Below are 25,551 nucleotides of genomic sequence, written 5' to 3'. Positions count from 1 at the left end.
CTGTAGTCCTGTTCTTTAGTCAGTGCTCCTTAAGAAGAAAAGAAGAAAGCTGCCCAAGATGTAAATAGCGTCGGTGGAGTAACACCCAAATACTTACGTTAATTCCATGTGAATTTAAGCATGGTGGCCAGAATGACGTCGGAAATGGTCAGTAAAGGGACCGCTGTAGGTTAGTCAAAAATTAAGACTGTGCCACAAGCACAGTCGCTGTAGGATGCTGATGTGTTTAGTTATGATGGAGACTGTGCTGGTAAGGAAACAGCTGATCCTAAATGTGGAGGGTTTGTTTAAAAAAATGTTGAGCATACTAGGCAGATCTGTTGAAGTTCAGCCTCTGTAGTTGCACTTTTCGGGATAGTGCAATGCTTGTTGAAAACTAACTTAAATCCATTCCTGTCCCCAGTCATCTGTCCTTCTTTTCTGTTCTTGGAATAACAGTAGAGAATCGTGTTTGAACTTTAGGAAGAGGAAGGATAACTGTTGGGCCTGTGTCATGAGCGATGCTCATTGGGCATCTGTGAGGTCACAGAACTCATATTTGCAACTGTGATTCCAAGACTTGCCAACTTTTTTCCGAGGGTAAATACTTTATTATGAACATGGTTTTATTAGGCTACCACGAAGTTGTCTGATACTGTTATCAGGGACAGCTGTTCATCTCACTTGTGAAAGAATCCAGTTTTGGGACTGTTAAAAGTAAACTCTTGAGTGTCTCACATGCCGATGTGAACAGAACGTGAGGCAGGATGGACATTGATTCCAGTTAGTGTCTACAAATTATGCTTTGCGAGGATGGACAGTGTGTGTAAGCATGCACTGGCAACTGCAGCTTACTTGCTTCGGCTTTTTGATCCAGTTGTTGTGGAGTTCACCTGTGCCTAAGTAGGGCAGCTCATGTGACACCTTTTCTTCAAGTTTTCTGATACTTCTGCTTCAGGGAACTTCAAGATTCAGAGAGAGAACTTTTTTGTCAGTTAAAGTAAATCACCTCAGTTGCTCTGAAACAGTTGCAAAGTATTTTTTAAATAGCTTTACACTTTTATTTATATTATAAGGAAAGACGTCTTTCCTTCAAGGTGTCAGGGAGGGAATTAAGTTTATTTGACAACCATGATTTGAAAGTGGTGTCCTGAACTCGCTTTAGTCATAGCTTTCATTCTAATGCAAGTCAAAACTTCAGCTAAATTCCTTTTAATTTATACAGTATCTTATGACACTGTGATGCCCTCTGTCTGTGCTTCAAACTGCATCTGGAACCTTGACCATAGTTTGAGGCATGCTGTTTCACTGGCTTAACGATTGAGTATTGTATCTTTAATGCCCACAGGAGAGGATGAAAATGAATAGGTCCTGTGCGCAGTGGCTGACTTAAGTATCGATCCAGTATATACCTGGATTTTAAAGCTAAGAAATACCTTAAGAATGTAGCTTTGTAAATATATCTGGTTTAACTCTTCCATCAAACAATGGTAAATTTACCCTTGCAACTTTATCAAATTAAAGTACTTTTGTCTAATTGTCTACTTTATCTTTTTTTTGTAGGTATTGTGGTAAATGGCCTGGTTAACGTCAGTGTTTCAACAATTGAGAGGCGTTATGAGTCGAACAGTTCCCTCACTGGCTTAATGTCTGCTGGCTATGACATTGCTGTTTGTATATTGTCGCTATTTGTGTCTTTCTTTGGAGAAAGAGGACACAAACCACGATGGCTTGCTTTCTCAGCATTCTTGCTAGGATTGGGCTCCCTTATATTTTCATTACCACACTTCATTAGCGGAAAATACCACTTTGGAGCTAAACTTGACGGTAAGCTTGTCCTTATGTTTTGAAAATGATTAAAATGGATCATTATTAATTTGGTAAAGCATAGTTAATCTCTGCCAAAGTCCTAGAAGTAGGATATTAACTCTAATGTGGAAAATAAAATTATTCTGTGAAACCTATAGGTTCAAGAGCTGTCTCTCTGCACAGTGACCTCTCTTTTTCAGACGAGATCAGTGTGTCAATGCAATTCTGCTCTTTAAAATGCAAGTCTAATCCACTGACTTTTAGAAAGGAAAACAAACCCATCTTAAATTTCTTCCAGAGCTTGGCTTACTTCAGTTTTCCTTTCTTCATCATGTAAAAGCCAGTGCCTTCTCTCTCCACCGTTCTTACCACAGCAGTAAACAGGCTGGTTTTAAACTAATCTCATAGTTTTGTGGTAAATTGCTTTTGCTTTTGAAACATTTCTTGGACAGCTGAAATCTGGCCTATGACTCCACTCAGCAAGTGCGTGTGTGCATTTACTGACTTCTTGAAAAAGAAAAAGGTAGGTGATGCAAAATGAAAGGGTTGTGATTGTGTTAGAGTATGTATTCATGGTGCTTGTAATTTTGTAGTCAGACCAGATTATGTGGTTCTGAAAACAAACTGGTGTTAGAAGCTTCTCTCATCTCAATGTCAGGATAAATTTCCTACGGCATATAAATTGAAAAGCTAGAAAACTGAAGGAGGGAGGTTGTAATCAATTATTTACACAGTGGTAAGAGTGACATGAACCAATACATTGAGGATGGGAATTCATGAGGAACCGCAGTCTGTCACAGTTTGATTGCCATTACAATGCGTAATCTGCTTATTTCACGAAGCTATCTGTAGATCTCAAATTGGGCTCTACTTTTGTCATTTAGCATAGCTCATGGCGTTTTCTCACTCTATTACTTGTGTTCTGAAATGTATTTATGAACATGATATTGTTATTTGTTGTACTTCAGTAAGATAATTAGTTAAATGCTCTTTTAGACTTGCCCAGTGGGTGTTAGAACTTGTACGTGTGCCCTACGTGATTGTTTACATTGACAAGGTATTGTAGGACATGGTGTCCTTTTAAAGTCAGTTAGGTGCTGTGCATTCTGATAGTGCAAAGTTAACCTGATATCAGACTTAAGTTCGTGCAGAAAAGGGGACTATTGCTAACGAAAGCAGATTGACAAGAAATGGAAGTGTATTTCAAAAACGTCAAACTTTGGGAGTAGTGATTCATAATAAAAAGTTCCTCATGTGCTTTTGTTGGGAAATGGTTAAGTGAAAAAGGACATGAGAATGTTGAAAAATGGATTGGGAAACGGTTAAGTGAAAAAGGACATGATTCAATAGAAAAGCTTTGTGAGACACCTATTGTATAAATGGAAACCTTGTTAAACTCTGAGTGTGGATATGGACTAAAAGAACAAGAAGGCATGCAAAGAGGAATCTCTAAGAAGAAACTTCTGAAGGACAAGCGAATCTTTCCCAAGGGAACAGGATGGAGCACCAAGCCCAGCTGCAACTGTAATATAACTGCAAGTAGATAAAGGGAACTCGAAGTAGCAACATAGTATTAATGAATTAACAAAGGACAGTGAATCAATAGAGAACAAATAGTTTTAAGTAACTAATCATGTATAAGGTGTAACAAATTATAAAGCACAAAGCATCTTTTGAATGTTAGGGTATATAATCCGGGCTGATTTTGAATAAAGTCGAAGCTTGCTTTATCACTCACACTGAGTTGTCCGCTTGCTTCCCTCGCCGTCGACATGCTTTCAGTATTGTATTAAAGCGAGGGTTGTTCCTAACTGGAAAGGCAGGAAAATTTTAATGACTTCTCTTTTCCTCCCACTCCGTTTTGGCCAATTTCTGTGCAACAGCGTGGAATCGCCTGTTGTGTAATACGTGACTCCACCACCATTGTGATGCTGTTCCTTCTGGAAGAAGGCATTATAAAACCCATGGATGCCTTTATAACATCAGCGTAGACAATCTCTCTAAATATTTTTTTTTTGTGTGGCAAATACTTTCCTGTGTTATGTCCTGTGATCCCAAAGTGTGGACAACCTTGCCTGTTGTTTGCTTAAGTAATGAGTGCTCTCAAAGATAAAAGGACCTGAGGAAAAAAGATGTAGTAATTTTGTAGCAAAGTATTGAGAATTAATCAGTGTGTCCATCTGATCTGAAGAGGTTTTTTATATATTTGCTCAGTATGGCTTGTTTGCACCAAATCTGATAGATTTACCCCCTTCCTTAGGGTTGTATGCTCTTCTGTAGAAAAATCTGGAAAGAACTATGCTCCTAGTTTTGTCAGTTGGGACTGTCTGCTATTAAAAGTGCAATGATAGCAAGAGGAAGGATAAGAGAAAACATACTCCTTGTGTTCACTTCCTCTTTTCTCTCCCCTCCTTGTAGTGCTGAACGTTACAGGAGCAGGCACAGCCTTAGGCTCTTTTGCCTCTGCCTCTCTCTTGGTGTGTGTGGACAAGTACAGAGGCTTTATGTTAACATCTTATTCTGGAGAAATAGCAGCGTCTGCTTTATAAGAGATAGTGTGGGGTTTTTTGAGTTTTGGGGTTTTTTTTAGATAAACACCTCTCTAAGCAGTGTATGAGAAGGGTATCGCATCTTTGTTTGTGACTCTGAAAACTGCGCTTTCCTCTCCAATACTGCAACTTTACTCGGGTTGTTCAGCTAGCTCTACAACTTAAGTTGTATTTAGTGCTCCTGAGGATCATTACCGGGTCCAAGAACACAGTGAAGTGTCTGTTACTTAAGAGTGTTCACCTGCTCAATGACCACTTGACAGTTTTTTACATATATCTTGTCAATAATGCTTTCAACAAGCCACAATGTTTTAATAAGTGTATTGCATCCACCTTTTAATCCTGGTAAGGAAGCAAAAAAACAAGGTAGTATTTGGTTTGGGGGATATGATATTATAGAAAGTTACGGCACTGTCATAGCTTTCAGGTTTTTCTTCAGTTGGACTACGGTGATCTGTGTAACAGAATTTAAGTCTTGCTGTCTCTATCTTTCAGACACGTGTCAAATTCCCGGAGCAAGCGCTACTAACTTTACTTGCAGTGCCAGCACAGAGTCTTCACTTCATAAATATCTACTTGTCTTTATGCTGGGACAGCTGCTGCTGGGAGCTGGAGGAACTCCGCTATATACCTTGGGGACAGCTTTTATTGATGATAGTGTCCCAAAACACAAGTCTTCCCTTTATATAGGTAACTTTTAAAACTGTTTATAAACACGTTGCTGGGATAGATCATAGGCTGCAATGCCTTACAAATGCTTTTATGAATTCCTCTAATTAAACTAGTCTTGCCGTTGTTTACTTATGTGCCTAAAGTGTTTCTGCATCAGTTTCTGTGCAATTTATGCGTTAATCTGCTGTGAGCACCAAGCCTTTTCGATAGCTGTTTTGCAGACAGTGGTACTTTGTGCACTTCTTCTGCTGTTTTTTTTCATGTCAGTGACTGAAAGTGATTAAATGGTTTGTTTAGCTTGCCTGTTAGCAACAGAATAAGTTATAGCAAAAATCTGTTTTTCAATGTCAGTGTTGCAAACTTGGGTGTATCTGGTCAGTAACCAAACCTTACTGTATCCTTTAGCTTTGTTTATTTACCTCTAACAGTAGACTGTCCTCTCAGTTCAGGGACACTCCTGTGTATCATGCGATCGATGCAGTTTTCTAGCCACATACAGATTGGACACCTCAGGAGAGAATACTGAAAGTATCTTTCCTTAATGGAAAGTGAAGAGATTGCCTAGAAACGTGGAGAATTTGTTCATCTTACTCTGCGTCTGTTTGAAAGCTAAGGAATACTAATTCTTAGCTGTGGGTTGTAATGTTTGCAGTCAGCAGTCTCTGGATTATGTGCATTTTGACTGCCAAGTTCGTTGCAGTCTACGTGTGTTTTCCATGGGTATGAAGATACTTGTCGTTTCCCCCATTTTAGGTGTAAGCTGATAAAAGTATGTAAGCTGTACTGGTAACATGGGGGGGAATTCAAAGTATCTGAGATTGCTGGCCTGTTTCACAGACTGAATTAATTTTTTAGGGGGCAAAATTGAAATCATCATCTATTTGCATAGTAGTTTTTCAAGTTTGCTTAGTTTTTCAAGGCAAGCCATTTGATTTTGATGCCAAAAATACAGTAGTTGCATCTCTTAACTAACAAAGACAGCTCTTATTTTTTTCTTTTTCTTTATACCGGAAGAGGAGATTATTACACATTTTTTTTTCTGAGCCCAGTGAAGGAAGTAGAGCAGAACTAGAGCATGTCTGCATGATCAAGAAGTGGCCTGAAACTCAGGAGAATGGTGTCAGTTGTTCATACTTCAAAACATAACACGCCACCACAATAAATCAGTTTAATAAATTGCTTTTGTGATCTTCAGAAAACTGTGAATTTGGAAGAACTGTGTATTCTGCCCAATTAAACAAAACTAGAAGGCAAGTGAGTGCACAGCTTGCTGCGTCAAGCCTTCTTTTTCTTGATTTTGTGCAATGTATTGAAGATTTAAAACATATTGCATTGCTTTGCCTAATGTGAGAAGGCTTGTGCAAGGTGGCAAAAAATCCCGTCTAAAAGTTTCTGATAGTGTCTTTAAATAGCTGGTAGCATCTTGGGCAATAAGCTTGCAACTCATAAGGTGGTAGTTTCTTTCTTTTCGGAAACTCTTTTCACGAGGACTGTTCTCTTTCTGAACTGAGGCATCTGCGTCTAAAACCAATTAAAAGTTAGGCAATTCCAAACGGCGATGTAAACTGAACGATCTGTAGGAGGAAATGGGTACTTTCTAAGCTAGGTTTGAATTTCTGTAGGGAGATTGTAGGGAGACTTTACTCCGAAATATCTATGAGCATGTCACTATTTCCAGAATACTGGAAAACCTGGGATACGTCAGTTCTGTTTATTTTGACTTACTGCTATTTGAGTGTCCCCTTCTGTTTCCCTCCCCTCTGGCAAACTTTCCAACCCTGCCTCTTCCCCATCATTCCTATGTGCTGTTTAAAGAGTGGAATAATACTAAATACTCAGGATCCAGGCAGCTTGGAAAGAAATGAGAAATCCAGATTCTTCAGCTTGGGGAAAAGCACAGAATATCGGCGGTAATGATGCACGTCTTACCAATGATTTAGACAGATTTAGTTACTTTTAGTTGCCAGGCTTTCTCTGCAGAGACAGCGCTTCTGCCAGCAGTGCTGAAGTGCCGCAGAAATCTGGCTGATAGGCCAAGGAGACTGTTGTGACATTGAGAAAATCTTGTCCTAAGGCAAAAAAAAAAAAAAAAAAAAGTATACATCTAAGAATTTCTTTAGTAGGATTTGGTTACAACTGCAAATTTATTGTTTTCTTTTTCTTTCAACTTTTTTAAACCCTTAGGAGATGTGAAGAGCCCTGGCTTTGTATTTTTAAGGCTTGTATTAATGAATAGAAGTGCATGGAAATCAAGTGGCAGATATTGCTCTAGTCAAAAGTTCTAATGGAGCCCTGGCTTCTGATCTTGGCAGGTCTAAAAATCAATTTAAGACTCAAAATGAAAATATAAATATGTACGTTCTCAAAGATTGTGGGCATGCACTGTTAGCAAATGGTGCTTGTAACAAACTCACTTCAGAAACTTTTTCACAAGCTAGCTTGTGACTTTAGGCACAAGATATGCGAAAGGCAATCTAAAATGCTTCGGGATGTCAAGTGTCTTTCGCTGAACCTCTGAGTTGCAGCTTTTAGCAAGAGCTGCACATTTTCTTGCTGAAGGACAAGCACAGGTTTTGTATTCTGTGTTGAAGTAATGACCGTGAAAGAATGGGTTGAATTACAGAAACCATTTGGTTTGAAGTTGATTTACAGGTTTGGGATTTTTTTTTAAAAGAAAGCTTTAAAAATGTGTGGTGAGCTGATGTATTTTCTCTTCTAGGAATTGGCAAAGCCGTGTCACTGCTGGGTCCTGCTATTGGCTTTGTCTTAGGAGGGCAGCTACTTAATATTTATATTGATATCCAGATCCCAGAAAGGCAAGACATAACTTACTAGTTTGCTTTCTATTTTATTTTTCTAATAATTCTTATTAAAATATTCAGTCAGCATCCCTCTATGTGAGGAGGAGAAATTGCAAGGACTATTTTTGTTGGGAAATGCTGCATTTTCAAGAGGTTCTTTAACTTGGTAACAAGTTACATTCACAAGGGCTTCTAGCAAATTACTTTGCACAGTGAATAGTTCCTGTGTATGAAACGTGCTCTGTAGCGCAAATACTTAGTTTTGGCTTCTTGAGAAATTAGCTGTCTTAAAGCTGATTAACAAAGAAATACTTTGTGTTTTGATTAGTTGCTTGTTTATTGTTAGAGTACAACTATTGATTTCTTGTGCAAAAAGTTTCCCTGAGGTGGGACGTGAGGGGCAGGATACTGCTACTTACCTCCTAGGGAAGAGCTTGCTGGAAAATCTACTAGTTGAGTGCACTATCCAAAAAATAACGTTATAAATTGTACTACGGTGCAAACCAACAACTTCCTTTACACTTTTATTTCCTGTGCTTTAGAGACTTGAGAATGCCACTGCATTCACCTGAACTTCTGTATTGGCTTTCACTTAACTCACTGCTTATGAATAATGGCCTTTAAGTCAGAGTGAATTTGGCTAATAAGTTGAAAGCTATATTTGATGGAATGCAATATTATAATAGAGCTTTAAAAAGCAAACAAATTCACATATACGTAGAAAACACAAAAACGACAATATTCAAAGTCCTTCTGTTGGATCAGTACTGGAAGATAAAAAATCCACCTCACAGACATCTGAAATTTTGACTTGAATTCATGAATGTTAAACCTACTTTTTCCAAATTATTTTTCTAGTACAAAGTTGGATCAAGATGACCCACGTTGGCCTGGAGCACGGTGGATACCGTTTCTTGCATGTTCTTTTGCCATTTGGCTTCTTATAACACCTGTTTCGTGCTTTCCCAAACACCTACCAGGTATATGTTTAATAATAATGGGGTACATTGGAAGAAAGATTTGTTTGTACTTGTGGGTTATAAGTTGCTGGATTGAGTGATTGATTCTTCATTGATTATCTGTCTTTGGCTAAAACCTAGTGATAAATACATTTCCAATATGCAGCCTTTATAACAATGCAAGTAGGCTAAAGGGAGGATCCTGTGTGTGTAAGGCTGTAAGGTAAGACTGGAAACAGGTAGATCATAGAAACTGATGATCGAAGTTTGGAAGATGGCTGCAGCATAGCACCCAGGACTATTTGAAGCTGCCGTGTTACCCGCTGAGAATCGTAAGGAAATTCCATTGGCTTAACTTACGCATTGTTGTCTTTGACTTATTGCCTTATTATTTTGGGTGTAATAGTAAACATGAATCAAACTATCTCAGAATAACCTTATAAAAAGAATAATGTCATTTCTGTCCAGGCAGGTTTTATCTTGTAATTTGGAAGAGCGTTTAAAGGAAATTACTATACCTATCTGGAAGGAGAAATGATGGAGGGAAAGCAAAAATGAATTAGGGAACTGAGGAGAATGTGAGAACTATTTAAAAAAAAAAAAAAAAAAAAAAAGAAAACTGAATGGGCTTCAGGATTGGCTGAAATTTATAAGCCCCGATAATATCTTCTTACAACCAAGGCCTCCAAGTGGAAGGATGATGCTTTCCACCAAAGTGGTCTTACTGCAGGAGTACATTACAGATCCATAGAAAGATCAAAACCAACAGAATGTTGAAGGCTTACAACATCTAAACTAGTTTTCCCAAGGGAGGGGAGCTATTATTTTTATGCCTTTGCTGACTTAAAGTCCAAGAGCACAGATATTCAATGTTTTCCTTGTCAATAAATATGCTCACTTGTAGGAACTACAAAAATTCAGGCTGAAAAGATCTCTGAGACCCATAATGATGGAAGTGCGGCACTTGTTGAGAACCAGAATATTGGAAAAAGTTTTAAAGACTTTCCCGTGGCACTTCTGGTAAGAAAATTGGGAGGTTACTAAAACTGATATATTCTAAGAAAGTAAGTGTTTGGGTTTTTTTTTCAGGTAATACATATATATATATATATATATATATATAAAGGTAATTGCTGCTTTATTGTGTTGGCATAGGGAAATCTCCAGTGCTACTGATAATGTAATGCATAGTCATTTTGTTGATGCATAAGGTTGTTAAAGCAAGAAAAGTGTATTACTGAAGGTCCTCATGAGCATATCTAATTTAAAATATAATGACATTTAGTTTACATGTTACTACAATGAAATAATGTCCTGAGTGTTATGCTTGTTCCGCACCCCCCACCCCGTTAGATACTGTTGAAGAATCCAGTGCTTATGAGTCTAATAATAGCCAGTTCTTCAGAAGCTTTAGTTGCCACTGGCTTTGTCACTTTTCTACCAAAGTTTATAGAAAATGAGTTTGGCAAGACGTCAAGTTTTTCAGCAACTCTTGGAGGTAATGTGGCTTTTCATTTTTAAACATGAAATATATAGAGCTGAGCACATCATTAACATTATAGGTGGAAGCTTATATAGACATCTTGAGTTCCTCTGAGGTATTTGTGAATGTATTTATGTGAAATGCAGTTTTCACAGCAGATACAGTATTTTTATATTATTGCCTGCCTCGTGAAAATCCTGGTACTTAATTCATCAGGGGTACAAAGCTACTTGTTGTCCGTAAGCTTAGAAGATTTGGTACTCGTATTCAAAGTAGAATGAGAATTGTGTGGTACTGAAATTGTAATTTATTCCTTTCTTTTTCTTGGTGGAAACCATTTTATTTTCCTCACTTAAAATCAGCCGAAAGGGCGTTAAGCCTTGGTCCCTAATAAAAGATGCAAGCTGAATGGCAGCTGGAGAAAAAACAGATCTTATTGCATGGAAGAGGTTGATTTGGCTTCTTCCTTCTTCAGTCCCACCATAATTTTGCAGTGAGCTTACGATGAAACAAAGAATTGCCAGTGACCGCATTGGTTATTTTATCTTTGACTGTAAGCACCTGCAGCCTGTGCAGTTCTGCCGTTATACCCAAACTGTCTTTGAAATTAGCTTTCTCAGGTCAGTGCAAGTTAAACTGTGTTCTGTGCTGCACTGTAGATTAGGCATATAAGAAAAGAATACTCAGTTATGTGTCTGGAGTCCTAATAGTGCCAAGAGGATAAATTAATATGGACTACATGGACATGTGTGACAGCACAACTGACCCCATGATCTAGACTTCTTTTAATCTGTCTATAGATACCTTATTGTATCTTGTGCTGTCTCTTGTATAATAGTGGCTTTGTTCTCTTTTTAAGTGTTTAACAAAGAACATGGATGTGTGAAAAGAAATACTGAACCGATGAAAGCGTATTTGCTGTGTTCATGAAGCGGCATAATGATGTTCAGCTATTCCTGCCCCATATACAGTGTTCTTATTTAATCTAGTTTTGTTGTGTTGAACTTTGATTTTGGACAACAATCAATTATGCTGTCCAGTTGAACTTCTGGAAAGGCTAAAGGTAGTGTAAGGGAAGAGTAAATTACTCGTGCTGACAGCTTCTGCTGGGATGGTTTGAAAATGACATCATATGGACTGCATAAGGTGCAGGTGAATTTTTCCTTAACGTGAAAATGTGCTCTGAGTTGCTTCATTAATTGTCTTCAACTTTTGTCTAATTGCGGGTGTCTTGTTCTTTTCTAGGGCTTGTGTTAGTTCCAGCAGCAGCGCTAGGCCAAATCGTAAGTGGCATCTTGATTTCCAAGTGCAAAATGGATTGCAAAAGCATTATCAAGTTCACGACGGGCACTTGTTCAGTGGCCCTACTATTCAGCTCAGTGGTTTTATTTGCTAAATGTGGGAATGAACCCTTCGCAGGTGTCTCTGAAACATATAATGGGTAAATAGATTTTAATGCACTCTTGGGATTTTTGTTGATGTTTAAAATAAATAAGCTACATAATAGAATATAAAGTCTTTAAAAATGTCCTGTTTTGCTGTGATGTATGAAACAGCAATGATTTACAGAACTCTAAAACCTAGTTCTTGGAATCTTTATGTAGTGAACGATAAAGAAAATGTAATGATGTATTGTCTGCAAAATGTTCCAAGCAGACTGGACCTGCTCAACAGAAAAATTGTGACAAAAGGTTACACCTTTTTTAACCATTCTAGGTGTGGTTGTCCTGGTTTTGACTACAGCTGATTTCCTTTTTCTGTAGGAATAGCATGTTTTTTGTATCTTCTTTTATTAACCAGCTCTTTATTCCTGGCAAGAGTCTGGCATGTACAACAATTTCATGAGAGAGCACAGAGGTGCACTGCAACTTAAACTGATTGTATTTCTTTTCTTAGAAAGCAAAGACATTATCGTAGTTCTGCATTATTGTAGGTTCTAGCACATCCAGCCCTAGCTTACAAAGCAGGTTTTCTTTTTTCCTGGTAAAATGGTTGCTGGAGGTAGAAATGTGATGCAAAAAGAGCATAGCTCAGTGACACAAGCTGAAAAATATCGTGGGTGGGGTAGCACAGTTAATTGAAATGTAGTTCAAAATATTTTTTGGCAAACAAGCGTAGGGAAGACTTCTCTAAAAAATACACGCTTTCCTTTCCCTTAACGAACACAATTCTCATTCCTAATGAGGATGCAGTCTATAATTAATTTTTAGGTATTTGTAGTAGTTGTCATCAAATATTCTATGATGAGTGTTCTTCCTGTCGCTGTGAACAAAGTTTACTCTGGAAACCAGTACAGCAGTGGGGAAAAAAGTTGAAAAGTGACAGTAGAAATGAAGCAAGATTAAAAATAAATACCTACAAGGATAAACATTCTTTAGAGAATGTATTTCTAGGTCCATCTTTAAAACATCAGCATTGAATCTATGTGGTCAGATCACTAGCATAGGCATTGTGTTAAGGATTGTTAAGGAATAACTAACTGTAAGATGATGATAATGTTTCGATTCTCATCGTTCTAAATAGTACACGTCTGTGGAGCATGCACAGTGTGTAAAAGCGGGGGAGAGGCATCTAACTATGCCAAAACTGTGCTGTTAAGTGGTCCATTAATCTGTCATGAATTGATAGAGTTGGAGGCAACTAAAGCTGTTTGAGGGTCTGCCAAAGAGCCAGATGCTGTTGTGCAAAATAGCTCTAGCAGGCTGGTAGCTAGAGACTGCGAGCTGTCATTTGAAAAAACTCATAAGTCTGAGCAGTGTGCTGTGCAGGCAGGTGAATAATTTATCCGTTCTGTTGTTTTCCCCAAAGTCTCCATTTTAGAAAAGGGTTATGTAGCCCTATCTTCTACAAAAGCAGAATCCGTAAGTAATGTTCCAATGCATAGAAAGGCATTTGAACTTAAATAGGAGGAGGAAGAGGATCTTTGCAATTTACTAACACGGTAGCTTGGAGCGCACCATGAAAATACAGGAGATGGGTTGAGGGGAAATTGTTTAAACTTCTAACGTACGTGCAAGTTGGTAATTTTTCTAAGAAAAGATGATTCATATCTAGTCAACACTTAGCCTTACATGCTTTCTTCACTTAATATTTATCGTGCCTTCTGACTGATTTAAAATGAACATATAAAAATAGAGGAATACTGGAAAATCATATCTTGCTCACGGCAGGAACAAAGCGCACAAATATTGCAGAATGTGGAGGCTACCAACTTTTCCAGGTCCTCTAAAGGAATCACTGACCTAAGCATAACTGACTAATAAGACAAAACTTTCCCCAAAATGCAGAGAGTGACGTGAATGACTAACGAGATTTTGTTGAGGTCTCTCAATTAGGTAAATGGGAAACAGTAAAATAGATAATCTTAGCTGAATAGGACAAATTCAGAGGCAGTCAGGCTTCCGGAAGGAAGTCAGGCTTCCAGTTCTCTAACAGAGTAGGAGTTTAATGCCATGCTACTTTAAACATTTGCTTCTATTTCCTTTTCCAGAAGGTGTACAAAATGAACGAACCCAATTTCATACACTGGTTTCTGCAGAGGAGAGGGAAATCCTTAAAGCCAAAGTTACTGTTCATTCCAGTTGCATCTTTACACCTTGCTGAAAGGATTGACAGTATAGTCAAAGGCCAGTGTTGACATTTGACACTTAAAATATGGCACAGCTTCAGTGTCTGGAAAAACACTAGCTGTAAGATTACTGTGGACACTTCAGAGCAGTGGAAACTAATATGCAGACTTTGGTTGTGGGAAGTTTGTATTTACATATTGAGCGAAAGAATCTGTATGTAGCAATTGGATACAGTAGTTATATGCAAAAGAGTACGTGAAGCTCTCGGTGAGCTGCGTCAGCATAGTTAGTACCACTGACAGAGGGGCACTTCTAAAACTGCTTTCCGTGAAGGAATAAGCAGCTAAAATACCTAGTAGTAGCTTTAAAAATGTGTATAAGCTTGTGAAAGAATAGCCAAGTGTCTGACTCTGGCTTACGCTATTAAGAAAAACGCTTCTGAAAGAATAAATTGTGAGAATGCTCTGAGAGCTGACTTAGCAATTGACGCAAGTTCATTTTTGTGAAGATTTTGGAAAAATCCTTCATGCAAGTGTTCTCTTTCTATTGATAAATAGCCTAGAGGGAGAGAAGTGGGGAAAGCTTTTTGTATATTTACTACCAGAACCACATTAGTAGAGGATTGCTTTTAAGTCCATATGTTAAGGAACAAAGCATGTTGCTTGTACTAACCCCATTTATTACTAATTTAGGCTATAAGCAAAACTGACATAATATACTTCATCTGTTAAACACTTCAAAGAGTTGGTTTTGCTGAATAATTTTGTGCAGTATTTCCTTGAAAACTTGAAGGAACAGAAATACAGTGACTCTTTCTGTAGTTCTGTGCATTCCTACAGGTTTCTGGGACTCCTTATTTTGTGGAGGGAAAAAAAAAAACCAAACCCGCCTTTTTAAAGAATATTTAATGGCCTCACCTACTAGGCTTCTTTTCAAAAAGTAATTGTAGAACAAGAAATTTCATAAGGACACTGAACTGTTTCTTCTGTATTGTAATATTTCACCGACCGTGCATAAGTAAAGGTTCGGTCCCTCTTTGTAGGTCAAGGGAGAGAGACATTGTCTGCCCATATAAACGGGACAAATGCTGTTACTGTCTTGATTTAACACTTCTAGGCTTGACATACCTCACAGGCTTACAAGGCACTATGTAAGCAGACCTGTGATTAATAAGTTTGCAAACTAACTTTCCTTCTTGTATGTATGAAGAATAAACTCATATAACTTAGTAGGCTTCAACTGTACAACAACCAGATGAAGTACATCAATAGTTATGATGTCCCTAATACTCCACGTGCAGTTTGAATTCTATGTAAGTGGTCAACTTAATTACTAGATGAACTATTTCTGCTCTTCGTATTTGTGACCACCTTAAATTCTCTGGAAGAATCCTGCCTTTTAGGTAATGAATGTGGAACTTTCCGTTTACAGTATGATATTTAAGCTGCTGACGTTGTCAGTATCCTGGTTTTGGCTGATGACTCTTAACCTGTAAAGCTTATTTACTTGTTACATGCACTATTATTAGAAAATCAAAGGGTGTTTTTGTTCCCTCCAATTTTATCTTAAGAAGGTCTCTCCACATCCCAAACCGATTACTCATGTGAATAATATAGTGGAACTACTTCAAATACAACCATAATATGGCCTATTCTGGAAGTAAATGCATAAATCAAGAATATTTCTAGTTAGCAAGAATTCAATTAAACTGTGTTCTTCATTAGCCAGAGCAAATCTTTTAAGTTCTTTTTGGGTGTGGTGAGACTTGGCACTCTGCATTTAGCATGCGCAGTTGTCTTGGTGCTGGACCAATCTAGATGTCTGCGTAGCAGTGTTAAAAATAGTGAAAATGCAGGGGTTTAGGCCTGGACTTGAATCCAAAACAGGAAAAAACATAGAATATGATCAGTAGAATAAATAACACCAAACTCTGCTTTTAAACTCATTGCTTTTTTTTTTTTTTCCCCTTAAAACCGTAAATTGAACAAATTCAAGTGTGTGGAAATGAGGAGATGATGCAAGAACTTGCAGTTATCTGCTTTTGTGAATGGAAGTTGAGGGACTAATCTATGGAAGTAATAATAGCACAAAAATTATTAGGTACAGAATAAATGGGAATGCCTATTAGAGTTGTAACTACTAGGAATATGGCTTATTTTTAAACAATTAAGTGCATAAATCACCTGAATCAAATATTTTGAAATTCTATAAATACTCCATTGCTGATTTAGATATCTGCTGTTATTAAATTACTCTATTAAGAGCTTTTAAGAACTTTTCCCTCTCAGAACAGGTGTGCTCTATGACTTAACAGCACCCTGTAATGCTGACTGCAGGTGTTTGCGTTCCATGTACTACCCAATTTGTGGCAGAGATGAAGTCCAGTACTTTTCTCCCTGTTTCGCAGGATGTGCATCGCATCTCTTTAACAGCATGAAAAAGGTACTTCTTGCTCTGAAGGCAGCTGGCGTGATTTGTTTGGGTCTTCTGCAAAATGTGTTCTATATCAAATATTATTCTCAGAGTACAAGAGGAAATTGCCATAGTCACTATCAATTAGATTCATAAAGATGCGGATTGGAAACACAGGTCTAAGTAGGATGTATGTTGGTTATGTGTCACAGTCTAAGATTCTCTGTCCTGGTGCTTTTAGATATTCTGCTTGTGGAGAGCATAACATTTAATATCAAAGTTACTTATTTGAGGACAGTTGATGTCAGACAGGATTTCTGACTTCCCAGAGCGATACAAAAAATAGCGAAAACACAATACAAATGTAAGTTAATGCTTAGTGAAATATAGTAACTGCAATACACAGCTCAATCACAATACCAGTGTGGTTCCCTTTACTGATTTCTAGAAGATGGTCGTTATCATGACGGTGGGCCTCCTCAGTTGTTGAGAAGGCATATCTGGGTTAAAGCCAACTCAAGCCCATTCCTCTTTTTGAAATTCTTCTGCTAGTTGGCTGGCTTTTTGTTTAGACTCTGTGTTGGGCTGAACTACACTCTCTTTTAGCTTGTCTGGCTAGCTTAGGGAGACTTTCAAGCTCTCTTAATGAACTTGGGGAGGAACATTGAGACCACTGGTTTGTCCACTCAACTGACATAGCTGTTGCTTCTCTGCATAGCTTTGTTTTTTGCAACAGCTGTGATGACTTAGTCTGCATTGTTTTGGGAACTGCGTGGGCACACCGTCCTTTCCCATGTACTCTCAGCCTTCTTCCCTTGTAGAGATTTATTGATCAGTCACAGTATGTTTCTCGCTTGTGCAGTGCCATGTTGCAAATGGTACTTCTGTTAAGCATTCTAATACTGAAAATACATTAAACCTGAAAATATTTTAAATGGAATTGACAATTGGAAAAGTAGAAATCAGCAACTACCTTGACTTCAAATTGTAGTTCTTACCTAGATCTTTAAACATAATTTAATACTTACTGTATGCATGACAACCTGCTTGAGTTTCCAAAGCTTGAATGTCGGTTGCCCCGGTGTAGGAATGGTAAGCCGACTGAATGTGGCTGGTTATTTTTGAGCTTCCCCAGAAGTGAGAGACTTTTTGAACTAGTAAAATACACCCTTGCCACATCCCTGCTAAAGAGTTTAGGAAGAGCCTAAAGGTAGGCAAAGTGAACCCGGCGGTGCCTCTGGGGTCTTTATATATCAGAAGAGGACAATGGTGAATGAGAAGAGATATTATCTAGAAGACAGTGTAGGAGATTGACAGCTTCTGGCTGTGAAACCATCACACGTTGACAGATCTCATTTTTTCTTCTTTGAAAACAAACCTTAGCAGATTTAAATGAAGAGCATAAAACTATTCTACTTGTTCACCTACTTACAAAACCAGTCCAACATGGCTTCTGTTCTTTCCTGCTTAATTCTTAAGAGTAGAGCTCATCTCTCTTCCTGACAGATTCGGCCTAGAGTAAAAATCAGCCTGTTCGTAGCAGCACTGTCATGCTAGGTGATTTGAGACTTGCCAACATCTCTGAAGAATGTAAACTGTTGGTTTCCATTTTATTATGCTGCTGTCGTAACTGGATAGGCATTACCTACGCTTGAAGAATAAGGCTTGAGGAGATAGTGGTGTGAATTTAGATGAAAATCTGGAGAATTAATCCCAGTCAAGTAATAGTTTTTAGTAGTAAAGAAATTTTAAGTTCTTCAGAGTATAGCTTTTGAATTGTGCAGAAATAATCAGTAGTTTGGGTTAATAAACTAGATAATAGTTAACATTAGATTATTTCAATATTAGGCAAATGACTTTTGAGACCCATGTAAGGTACCTTCTACTGTAAGGGAACTGAAGTTTTGGCTATCCTTTGTTCAGAAGTTACGCTTTGCAAATCAAACCAGTCTCATACAGGGACAGAGAAAAGAGACATTTCCTACCCTCCTCCAAGCATTGGCGTGCTCTATGGTGTCCGTGATTAAAGAGGTGACTGTTAAAAACGTTTCAAAATTACATATTCTTGAAGTTTTTTGTCTATATATCAATATAAAGAAGTCTTATTTTGAACACTGTAGTTTGGCCTTTCTCAATTGTACGTAGTAACTGGTGGTGACAAACGGGCTGGATCAATCGAGTTCTGCTAAATCAGTTTTTAAAGAAAGGGTTAGTGTCATATGATCGTCACGAAATGGGCTGTTTCACATACTCTGAAGTCAGAGTTTATTCTCGTATTTGGTGTGATGGAGACCCGGTGAACATCCACCGTAGTAACGTCACTTAGTGTCGTTCTTAGAGCTAAACTTTGTCTTATAAATTATTTGTAGACGTACCACAACTGTTCCTGTATTGGGAAACCAAAAAGAGAAAGTGATTCGGGAGGCTTTTTTTATGAAGCTGTCCCTGGGAAATGTCCAACACAGTGCAAACTTTTACCTTTTTTCCTGACCTTCGTCTTTTTTGCTGTTGTTTTTACATGTATGGCTATTACTCCAACAACTGTGGCCATTCTCAGGTATGTTTTTGGGCTGAGAAGCAGGTAGCATTCTTGTGAAAACTCAGATCAGTGAAGTACTCTAATTCATTTTGCTTTGGAATACATACTTAAACATGTGCAAAGGATTTTGTCTTTTAGTACTCTTGTGTATTAAACTGGCTGTACTTGAAGGACAGCCATACCACTGTTCACTATCTGTTATTACATTTAGTCAGTAGACACTACTTGTTTGGGTTTATTTTTAATAAATTCAACTTTTGTTCTTGTAGCAAAATCTTTCTGTACAGGAAGCACTCCTGATTGTTTCAGTCAAAGCAGGAAGGAATATATGTGCCGTGCACTTGGATGAACAAAATATTCGGCTATCTTGTGTATCAGTAGTGCCAGGATTTCAAATTACACCGAAAAAAAACCCCAAAGCAGCAACCGGACTTGTATTCTCAACCTTTGATTCCTGTCTCAGTTCAGAGTTCTGACTTACAAAATAGTAGTCTGTCAAGAACTGTAGACCACCTTTCCTACTAGACTAATATTATATGTATGGTAGTCATTAATGTTAACATGACAGCGAGTATGTGACTGTTACCAGTGGTTTGACTGCCTTGCAAATTGCTGAAACTCATATGCCTGCCAGCTAAATGGTTTGGGGGTTTGTTTTTTGGGTTTTTTTTAATACATAGCCCTCATTCTGAAAGTAGGGCTGTTTCGCTTCGTTGAAATCTGACTTGTACCTCTAACCGTTCTAGAGAGGAAGTAGTCGCGATGCTAGGCATACTTGCACTGTATACGTGATGGTGGTGTTAGATGCTCTTTTTCCAGCTTTCTGGGCAAGGGGATTATAGAGGGGAGCGATACACTGCAACAGTGCTCTGTAGAAAGCACCTGTTCAGGGTTGGTATAAATCTGGAATTAACAGCTTGACATATTAGTATGGAGGCAGGATAATGTGAGGTGTTATATTACCTTCAAAACTGAGCTGACATTTTTATTTAGATAATTCTAGGCAATAACGTTTGGAATTTTGAATCCTTGTACACTTCAACTGAAATAGTGAAACAGTTTTTATGGAAAAGGGTACTGTAGAGCAGTTTAAAGGTAACAGAACTTAATTTAAATTAGCTAAACGTGAGCTGAGTTACTACGGTGTATTCTGGTGGCTTTTCAGTGAGCCCGTTTTGTGCAACCTGAAATGTAAACTCACGTGTCTGTGACATTATTCTGGTGTCAGAAAAAGCAACCCGTGCTGTGCAAGATTCAATCTCCTTTGTCCACTTGCATTTATGAGTAGAGGGGTCCTAACAGTGACTACTCATAGCTGCCTATCTTGGATGTTTTTCTATGGCTAATTTTTAAACATAGTCCAGAATGAGGAAATAACTCCTGAGTATTTAAACACTCTGTTTTAGCACTTGCAGTGCTTCAATAATACAGGTTATTGAAGAAAACTTTGCTGCAACTAAATTGTGTAAATTATGTAAGTTGGGTTGTATTTAATCTTTATGGTAGTATCTTCAAGACACTGTCAGAATAAAATGTTGCTAGAGAAGTGTCCGAAAGAAGTGAGCAGGAGGTAAGAAGGTCAGTTCTGCTAGTTTTTAAATAATATATTGGTTTATGTAGCATAGACCAGAACTGATTAATCGTAGGGTCAGTTGACTATATTGTAAGGGTTATGGGAAGTACAGCACCTTACATTGTGCTGAAGCCTAATCTCAACTCGCGTATTGCTTCTTCGGGAATGGTAACTCAGGATTGCTTTCTAGCACTGTCCTTAGAGCCTTGGTAGTTTTATGGAAAGAGTTAAACATTGTTATCAGGGTGCTGCTGGTAAGCTAGCTTTTTATTTGTACTGTTTTTTAAAACCAGTACAATCTAACGTTCCTTGATGATCTATAAAAATTGCTTCTGTCTTTTGTCAAAACACCTCTTGGAGTTTTTCAGTTACTTGTTTTGCACACTGGATTTCTGAAAATGCTTTGCAATGAACAGATTAAGAGTATATTAAGACAAAGCATACTCTCTGAGGGATAAAGCAGAGAAGTTGAACAGTTAAAATATGTTTCCTAGGTCTGAAACTGCAAATCTCGTTTACAGGTGTGTGCCAGATAAACAGCGCTCGTTTGCTCTTGGAGTACAGGAAGTATTTCTGCGACTGCTGGGTATGAATTTCTTGTTGACACACTTGCCTTTGAATAATCTACTTATTTGACATTTTTCTAAATGTTTTCTAAAATAACACGTCGAGAAGCTTTCAGAGGAGCTTGAAGCGGCCTATTATTGACTTATAGAAACCATTTTTTATAAAGCAAGTGCCACCTGAATTTAAATTCTTATTTAAATAGGGCATGCGTGTTCACATGAGCTTTTCTTGTTCTTACTAGCACTAACGAAAGATTAGTAACTGTCATTCTTTTGGCTAAAGGCACCTTCTGTCACCTCCCCCGAAGGAGGCCTATTCTAAAACCCGAGATAAGAAAAAGTGGTGTCATAGAAAGCAGTTTCAAGTTCCAGAAGTTAAAAGGAATAACACTGTCTCATACTGTTGTATTCTTATTTGCAGTGCTAGCGTATTCTAAATTAGGTAGGTGGAGTCTTCCTTCTTGTCTCTTCCCTTTCAGTTCCTTTGACTAATTTTAACCTTTCTTGAAATTGTAGAGACTTGTATGTGAATAATTACTGAGTTTTTATGTGGGAAATCTACTACTTAATTTCTAAATCTAAGCATTTCCCGGATCTCAGTGGGACAGGTAAGTCACCTTAAATAAAACAAAGCTATAAGTAAGAATTCTCTGAACTGCTCATTTGAATTTTCCCAGGCATATTTTAAACTCTTTTCTTAGACGCTTTATAAGCAGCATGTGTAATTCAAGACTGGATCACGGTTTAGTTACTGCATAGACTTCGATATCGATATTTAGTACTACAGCCATTCCCTGCCACTTAACATCCCATATCTAGTGGTGTGAGGTCTGCTTTGCCATACCCGTTGGAACTCCAGTTAATCTGAGTAATTCTACCCATAAAGCCTAACAAGGCTAAGCATCTTTACATATAATTAGCTGGAAGGTAGTATTAAGTGTTGTTTGAGGACTTCTATGTTTCATTTTACTTAAAGTATCTGTTGCTGAGTCTTAACTCTCAACACTGTGGAGCGAGGATAGGAGTGCTTTTTGTACAGCCTGTGCTGAATGTGGCTGAAGAAGACAGCAACTGGCATCATTACTACCAAAAAGATATTTATGCTGTGGTCTTGAGGAATCACACAGGGGTTCTAGACAGAAGAGCTGTAGTGAGGACAGGTGCTGCCTGTTAGCTCAAGAACAGTTTAGGCCTTGGCTAGTTTAGGTAGACGTGCACTGATGGTACTGCCGAGTGCATTTATAGTAAAATGGCCTTTACCTGGATGCAAAATACTTGTGCTTTATAAAGCACTGTTGTAACAAAAATCACACAGATCTGAAAGTTCTACACAGGGATGTGTTTACACAGTAAATGTTACTCATTTTACGTGATTTTTTTCCTGGAAGCTTGGCAATATCTAATGGATGGAAAAAATGTATAGTTGAACATGTTAACATCATAATACTTAAGTTCTCTGAATTTGGAACTTGTTAATGTATATCATCAGAGAGAAGGGTTGTCTTTTCAGTTAAAATCCTGCTTCCTTGGTTAGCTGTTTTTTTCCCTTAGTTTTAATCACATTTTTCTTTTCCAATGGAAACTGAGGAAGTTGAGAACTGAGGAAGTCTTTGGACAAACTTCTTGCTTGATAAAGTGAGAGCTGTATGAAAAATTAACTGATGCTCGATGCATTCTACCAGTTAATTGAAAGTAGTGGAAGAGGCACACTTGCTATGTAATATGAGCCCTCTGACTTCTGCTAAAATGTAGTGTTCACTGTGTGGACATCCCATTTCATCTTCCCCACCAGCCTGGCAATTCGCTGTATTAAGACCGGGTAAGGCTATTCCGGGTAACTCAACCATTCTAACATTTTTGTTGTGCGTTTTAGGTACTATTCCTGGACCAATTTTGTTTGGTGTTGCTATAGACAATAGTTGCACTCTGTGGGATTTTAATGAATGTAAAACTAAAGGAGCCTGTTTGGTTTATGACAATGGAAGAATGGCTTATCTCCTGATGGGCATAAGTAAGTCACTTCTTCATATTAAGTACACATACAAGGTAACAGATGTACTGATCTTGACTGCTAGATGGGAATTATTTTAAAATAGTTTCTTAAACTTCTATTTTTTACCATCGCTGTTTTTTTTTTAAACATCTGTTTAAAAAAACTGTTTGTTTTTTTACAAACAACACCTGTTGTTTTTTTTTAAAAAAAACAACACTTTTTTGATAAGTAATACAAAGCCAAGTATCATGGAAAGAGCAAGATGGCATTAAGCGGCTCTTAAAATTACCTAGGAAACTTTTTTAAGTAACAGAATTTTTTTGCTCTCCAGTCTTATCTGGCTTGGTCTGTTTGCAGCTTAAGGTCTGAGAAGCTTTCTTCCTCTTGTACTCCTCGGAACGTTTCCCTAAATTAATACTAAGGTCTTGAATCTCTAACACCAGAGCTGAATTTTCCTGAATTGTTTAACAATCTGTTCCTTTCAAGTGTTTGAGGTATGTATGACTCAGGGAGGGAAGGCAGGCTGAGCTTGCATCTGTGCTAACTGCTGTTGTCCTGTCTTCTAGTAACTGTGATACTTACAGGGCATAAACTGAATTGCTAACATCTAATCTCGAAACTGAAAAAGCAGGAATCAGAACTTCAGTTTTCGGTATCTCTCAGGTTTCTTTGTGATAAAATAGAACCCCTCCTCTTTGTCCACACTCTCATGTCCATCCCCAGTTGCACAAACACTGCTATGTGATGTGATGTGATGAGTAAATGGAACAAACTTTTAAGGTAGCTGAGGAGAGAATACTAAACAAGTTTTCATGTGAGGAGTTCTAGTTTGTGGCGGAGAATATCGATGCAGTGAAGAACGATACTGAATGAAGAGCTGAGGAACGTTTACTCTTGAGGCAAGAAGGGGATAAACAATTACAGATGTGAAGTTTGTTGGAAGTTTGCCTTTACCTGCCCTTTGCAGTTTGTGTAAAATGCTTTGAAAAAAATTCACGGGATATATCCATTTCAGTCTTAGATTGTAACTCACCATGTGAAACTTTATAAATGACTGAAATACTCTTTCTACTATCGAAGGTCACTGCAACAAGGACTCTCCTATTCTTTGCATTCAGGTACTGCTTGCAAAATCATCACGATCATCTTTGTGTTCACGGCAGGATGTTTGTATAAGCCTCCTTCAGCAAGTGCAGACCTGTCATAAAAGGATTCGGAAACGGTATCTGCTATACATACTTGAATGGTGAGCAGACTGGGAGGCCTTTTGAAGGAAGCCAATAAAAATAAGCACTGTTACACAGCACTTGTACCAATGTTCTTGTACACCATTACCCAAGTGCAAAAGATCATATTCAATTCTTGAACAACTTAAAATATTTGTGAAAGTGTAGCATTCTTTAACTTGCTAAACTTAATTTTTGGTGTTCCATTGTGTGTATCCAAAAAAGTGACACTTAAATTTGCAGTCTAATTTTACATGTCTTTTATATACCTTAGGTGAAACAAGGTGAAATACTCCAATCAAAAAGGAAAACCCGAACAATATAGAAGAAATGGGCTGAACTAGGCTGACTGAGAGCCCCTTTTCCTCCTGCTTATAAAATAATACCTAAGTGAGACTGTAGTGGGAGAAAACAAGTCGCTGGATATATTAAAGAGAAGTATGGATGTTTAAAATGGACTTATTTTAGTGTGCATATAATTCTGGGCTACTGCCTTCGTGAGTTTGACTGTAGATACACTTGGGACTGTGCAAGTATGTTTTAGATATTTTTAAATGTTACCTGAATGGCGTAGCTTACTTTTTAGCATTTGTAGAAAAATGAAGACTACCTCCTTGTGGAACATATTGCTAGTACATTAGTTACTAAGCAATGATCATAATTTTTTTTCAAATAGATGGATGCACAAAACAATACACACTATTGCCTATTGAATTCAGATATCGTATTTATTCAAGTATTGAGAACCTAAGGGCTAACTGCACATCCAGACCATCTCCTAGAAGGAATCGTTACCAAAAATAAATGTATGCCCTAACTTTGGTAAGGCCTGAGTGTTCATGAAGACCTACATTCAGTGCTTCTGTTTCAGAAAGAGACCAAATCCTTTCATAAGGTTTCATACTGTACAGACATACATTTTGGCACTTCCAGGGCATAATTCTCTGCAGTGTACAGACAACAAAACATTTTTCTTGTGTGATTTAGATTGTAATGTATGTCTCCCTGCTATCTGGTACCTCATTCCAGCTGCACAGGAAACACGGCAGGCATGGTATATTTGCTGCTTATGGCTCTTAGTGCCGATATATCTTAATATCTTAGTGCGATAAAATAGCCAGATAAGTTCAAGAGGTCTGAAGCCCATCCAAATTTCAGTCCTATAGAAAAGGACTGAAAGACAGAAGAGGAATCCCAACAGATTAGATTTGCTACACTACTAAATCAAGTAGTGAATCAATCTGCAGATGGGAAAGAGGAGCACTATGCTGGGGTCACATTAATTCAATAGCAAGACCTAAATATTCTCCAGGTCTAACATACCCATTACAGTGAAATCACGATTTCTTCACAAAGACAAGAACACTCTTATTTCTCTCTGGCCTCTCTACACTTTTCCAGAAAATACCCAAACAGCTCCA

The 25,551-nt window shown here is 37.9% G+C and overlaps 1 protein-coding gene across 1 annotated transcript in view; it reads left to right on the top strand.

Annotated features, from left to right (window-relative positions):
- LOC128850754 (solute carrier organic anion transporter family member 4C1-like) overlaps nt 1–24,723 on the top strand; it is a 25,867-nt gene extending 1,144 nt beyond the window's left edge. The window contains exons 2-14 of the mRNA XM_054055741.1: nt 1,543–1,806; nt 4,833–5,027; nt 7,729–7,825; nt 8,669–8,790; nt 9,674–9,789; nt 10,123–10,267; nt 11,498–11,693; nt 16,110–16,263; nt 18,603–18,790; nt 20,867–20,931; nt 22,785–22,922; nt 24,023–24,150; nt 24,405–24,723. Of these exons, the coding sequence (XP_053911716.1) occupies nt 1,543–1,806; nt 4,833–5,027; nt 7,729–7,825; nt 8,669–8,790; nt 9,674–9,789; nt 10,123–10,267; nt 11,498–11,693; nt 16,110–16,263; nt 18,603–18,790; nt 20,867–20,931; nt 22,785–22,922; nt 24,023–24,111 (1,769 nt within the window). The 3' untranslated portion in view covers nt 24,112–24,150; nt 24,405–24,723. The remainder of the gene's footprint in view (nt 1–1,542; nt 1,807–4,832; nt 5,028–7,728; nt 7,826–8,668; nt 8,791–9,673; nt 9,790–10,122; nt 10,268–11,497; nt 11,694–16,109; nt 16,264–18,602; nt 18,791–20,866; nt 20,932–22,784; nt 22,923–24,022; nt 24,151–24,404) is intronic.
- Nucleotides 24,724–25,551: the final 828 nt, after the last annotated feature.

Source organism: Cuculus canorus, unplaced genomic scaffold (genome assembly GCF_017976375.1).
Source record: "Cuculus canorus isolate bCucCan1 unplaced genomic scaffold, bCucCan1.pri scaffold_67_arrow_ctg1a, whole genome shotgun sequence".
NCBI classification, from domain to species: domain Eukaryota; kingdom Metazoa; phylum Chordata; class Aves; order Cuculiformes; family Cuculidae; genus Cuculus; species Cuculus canorus.
Note: the sequence above shows the minus strand (reverse complement) of the source record. Positions and strands in the feature narration are given on the sequence as shown.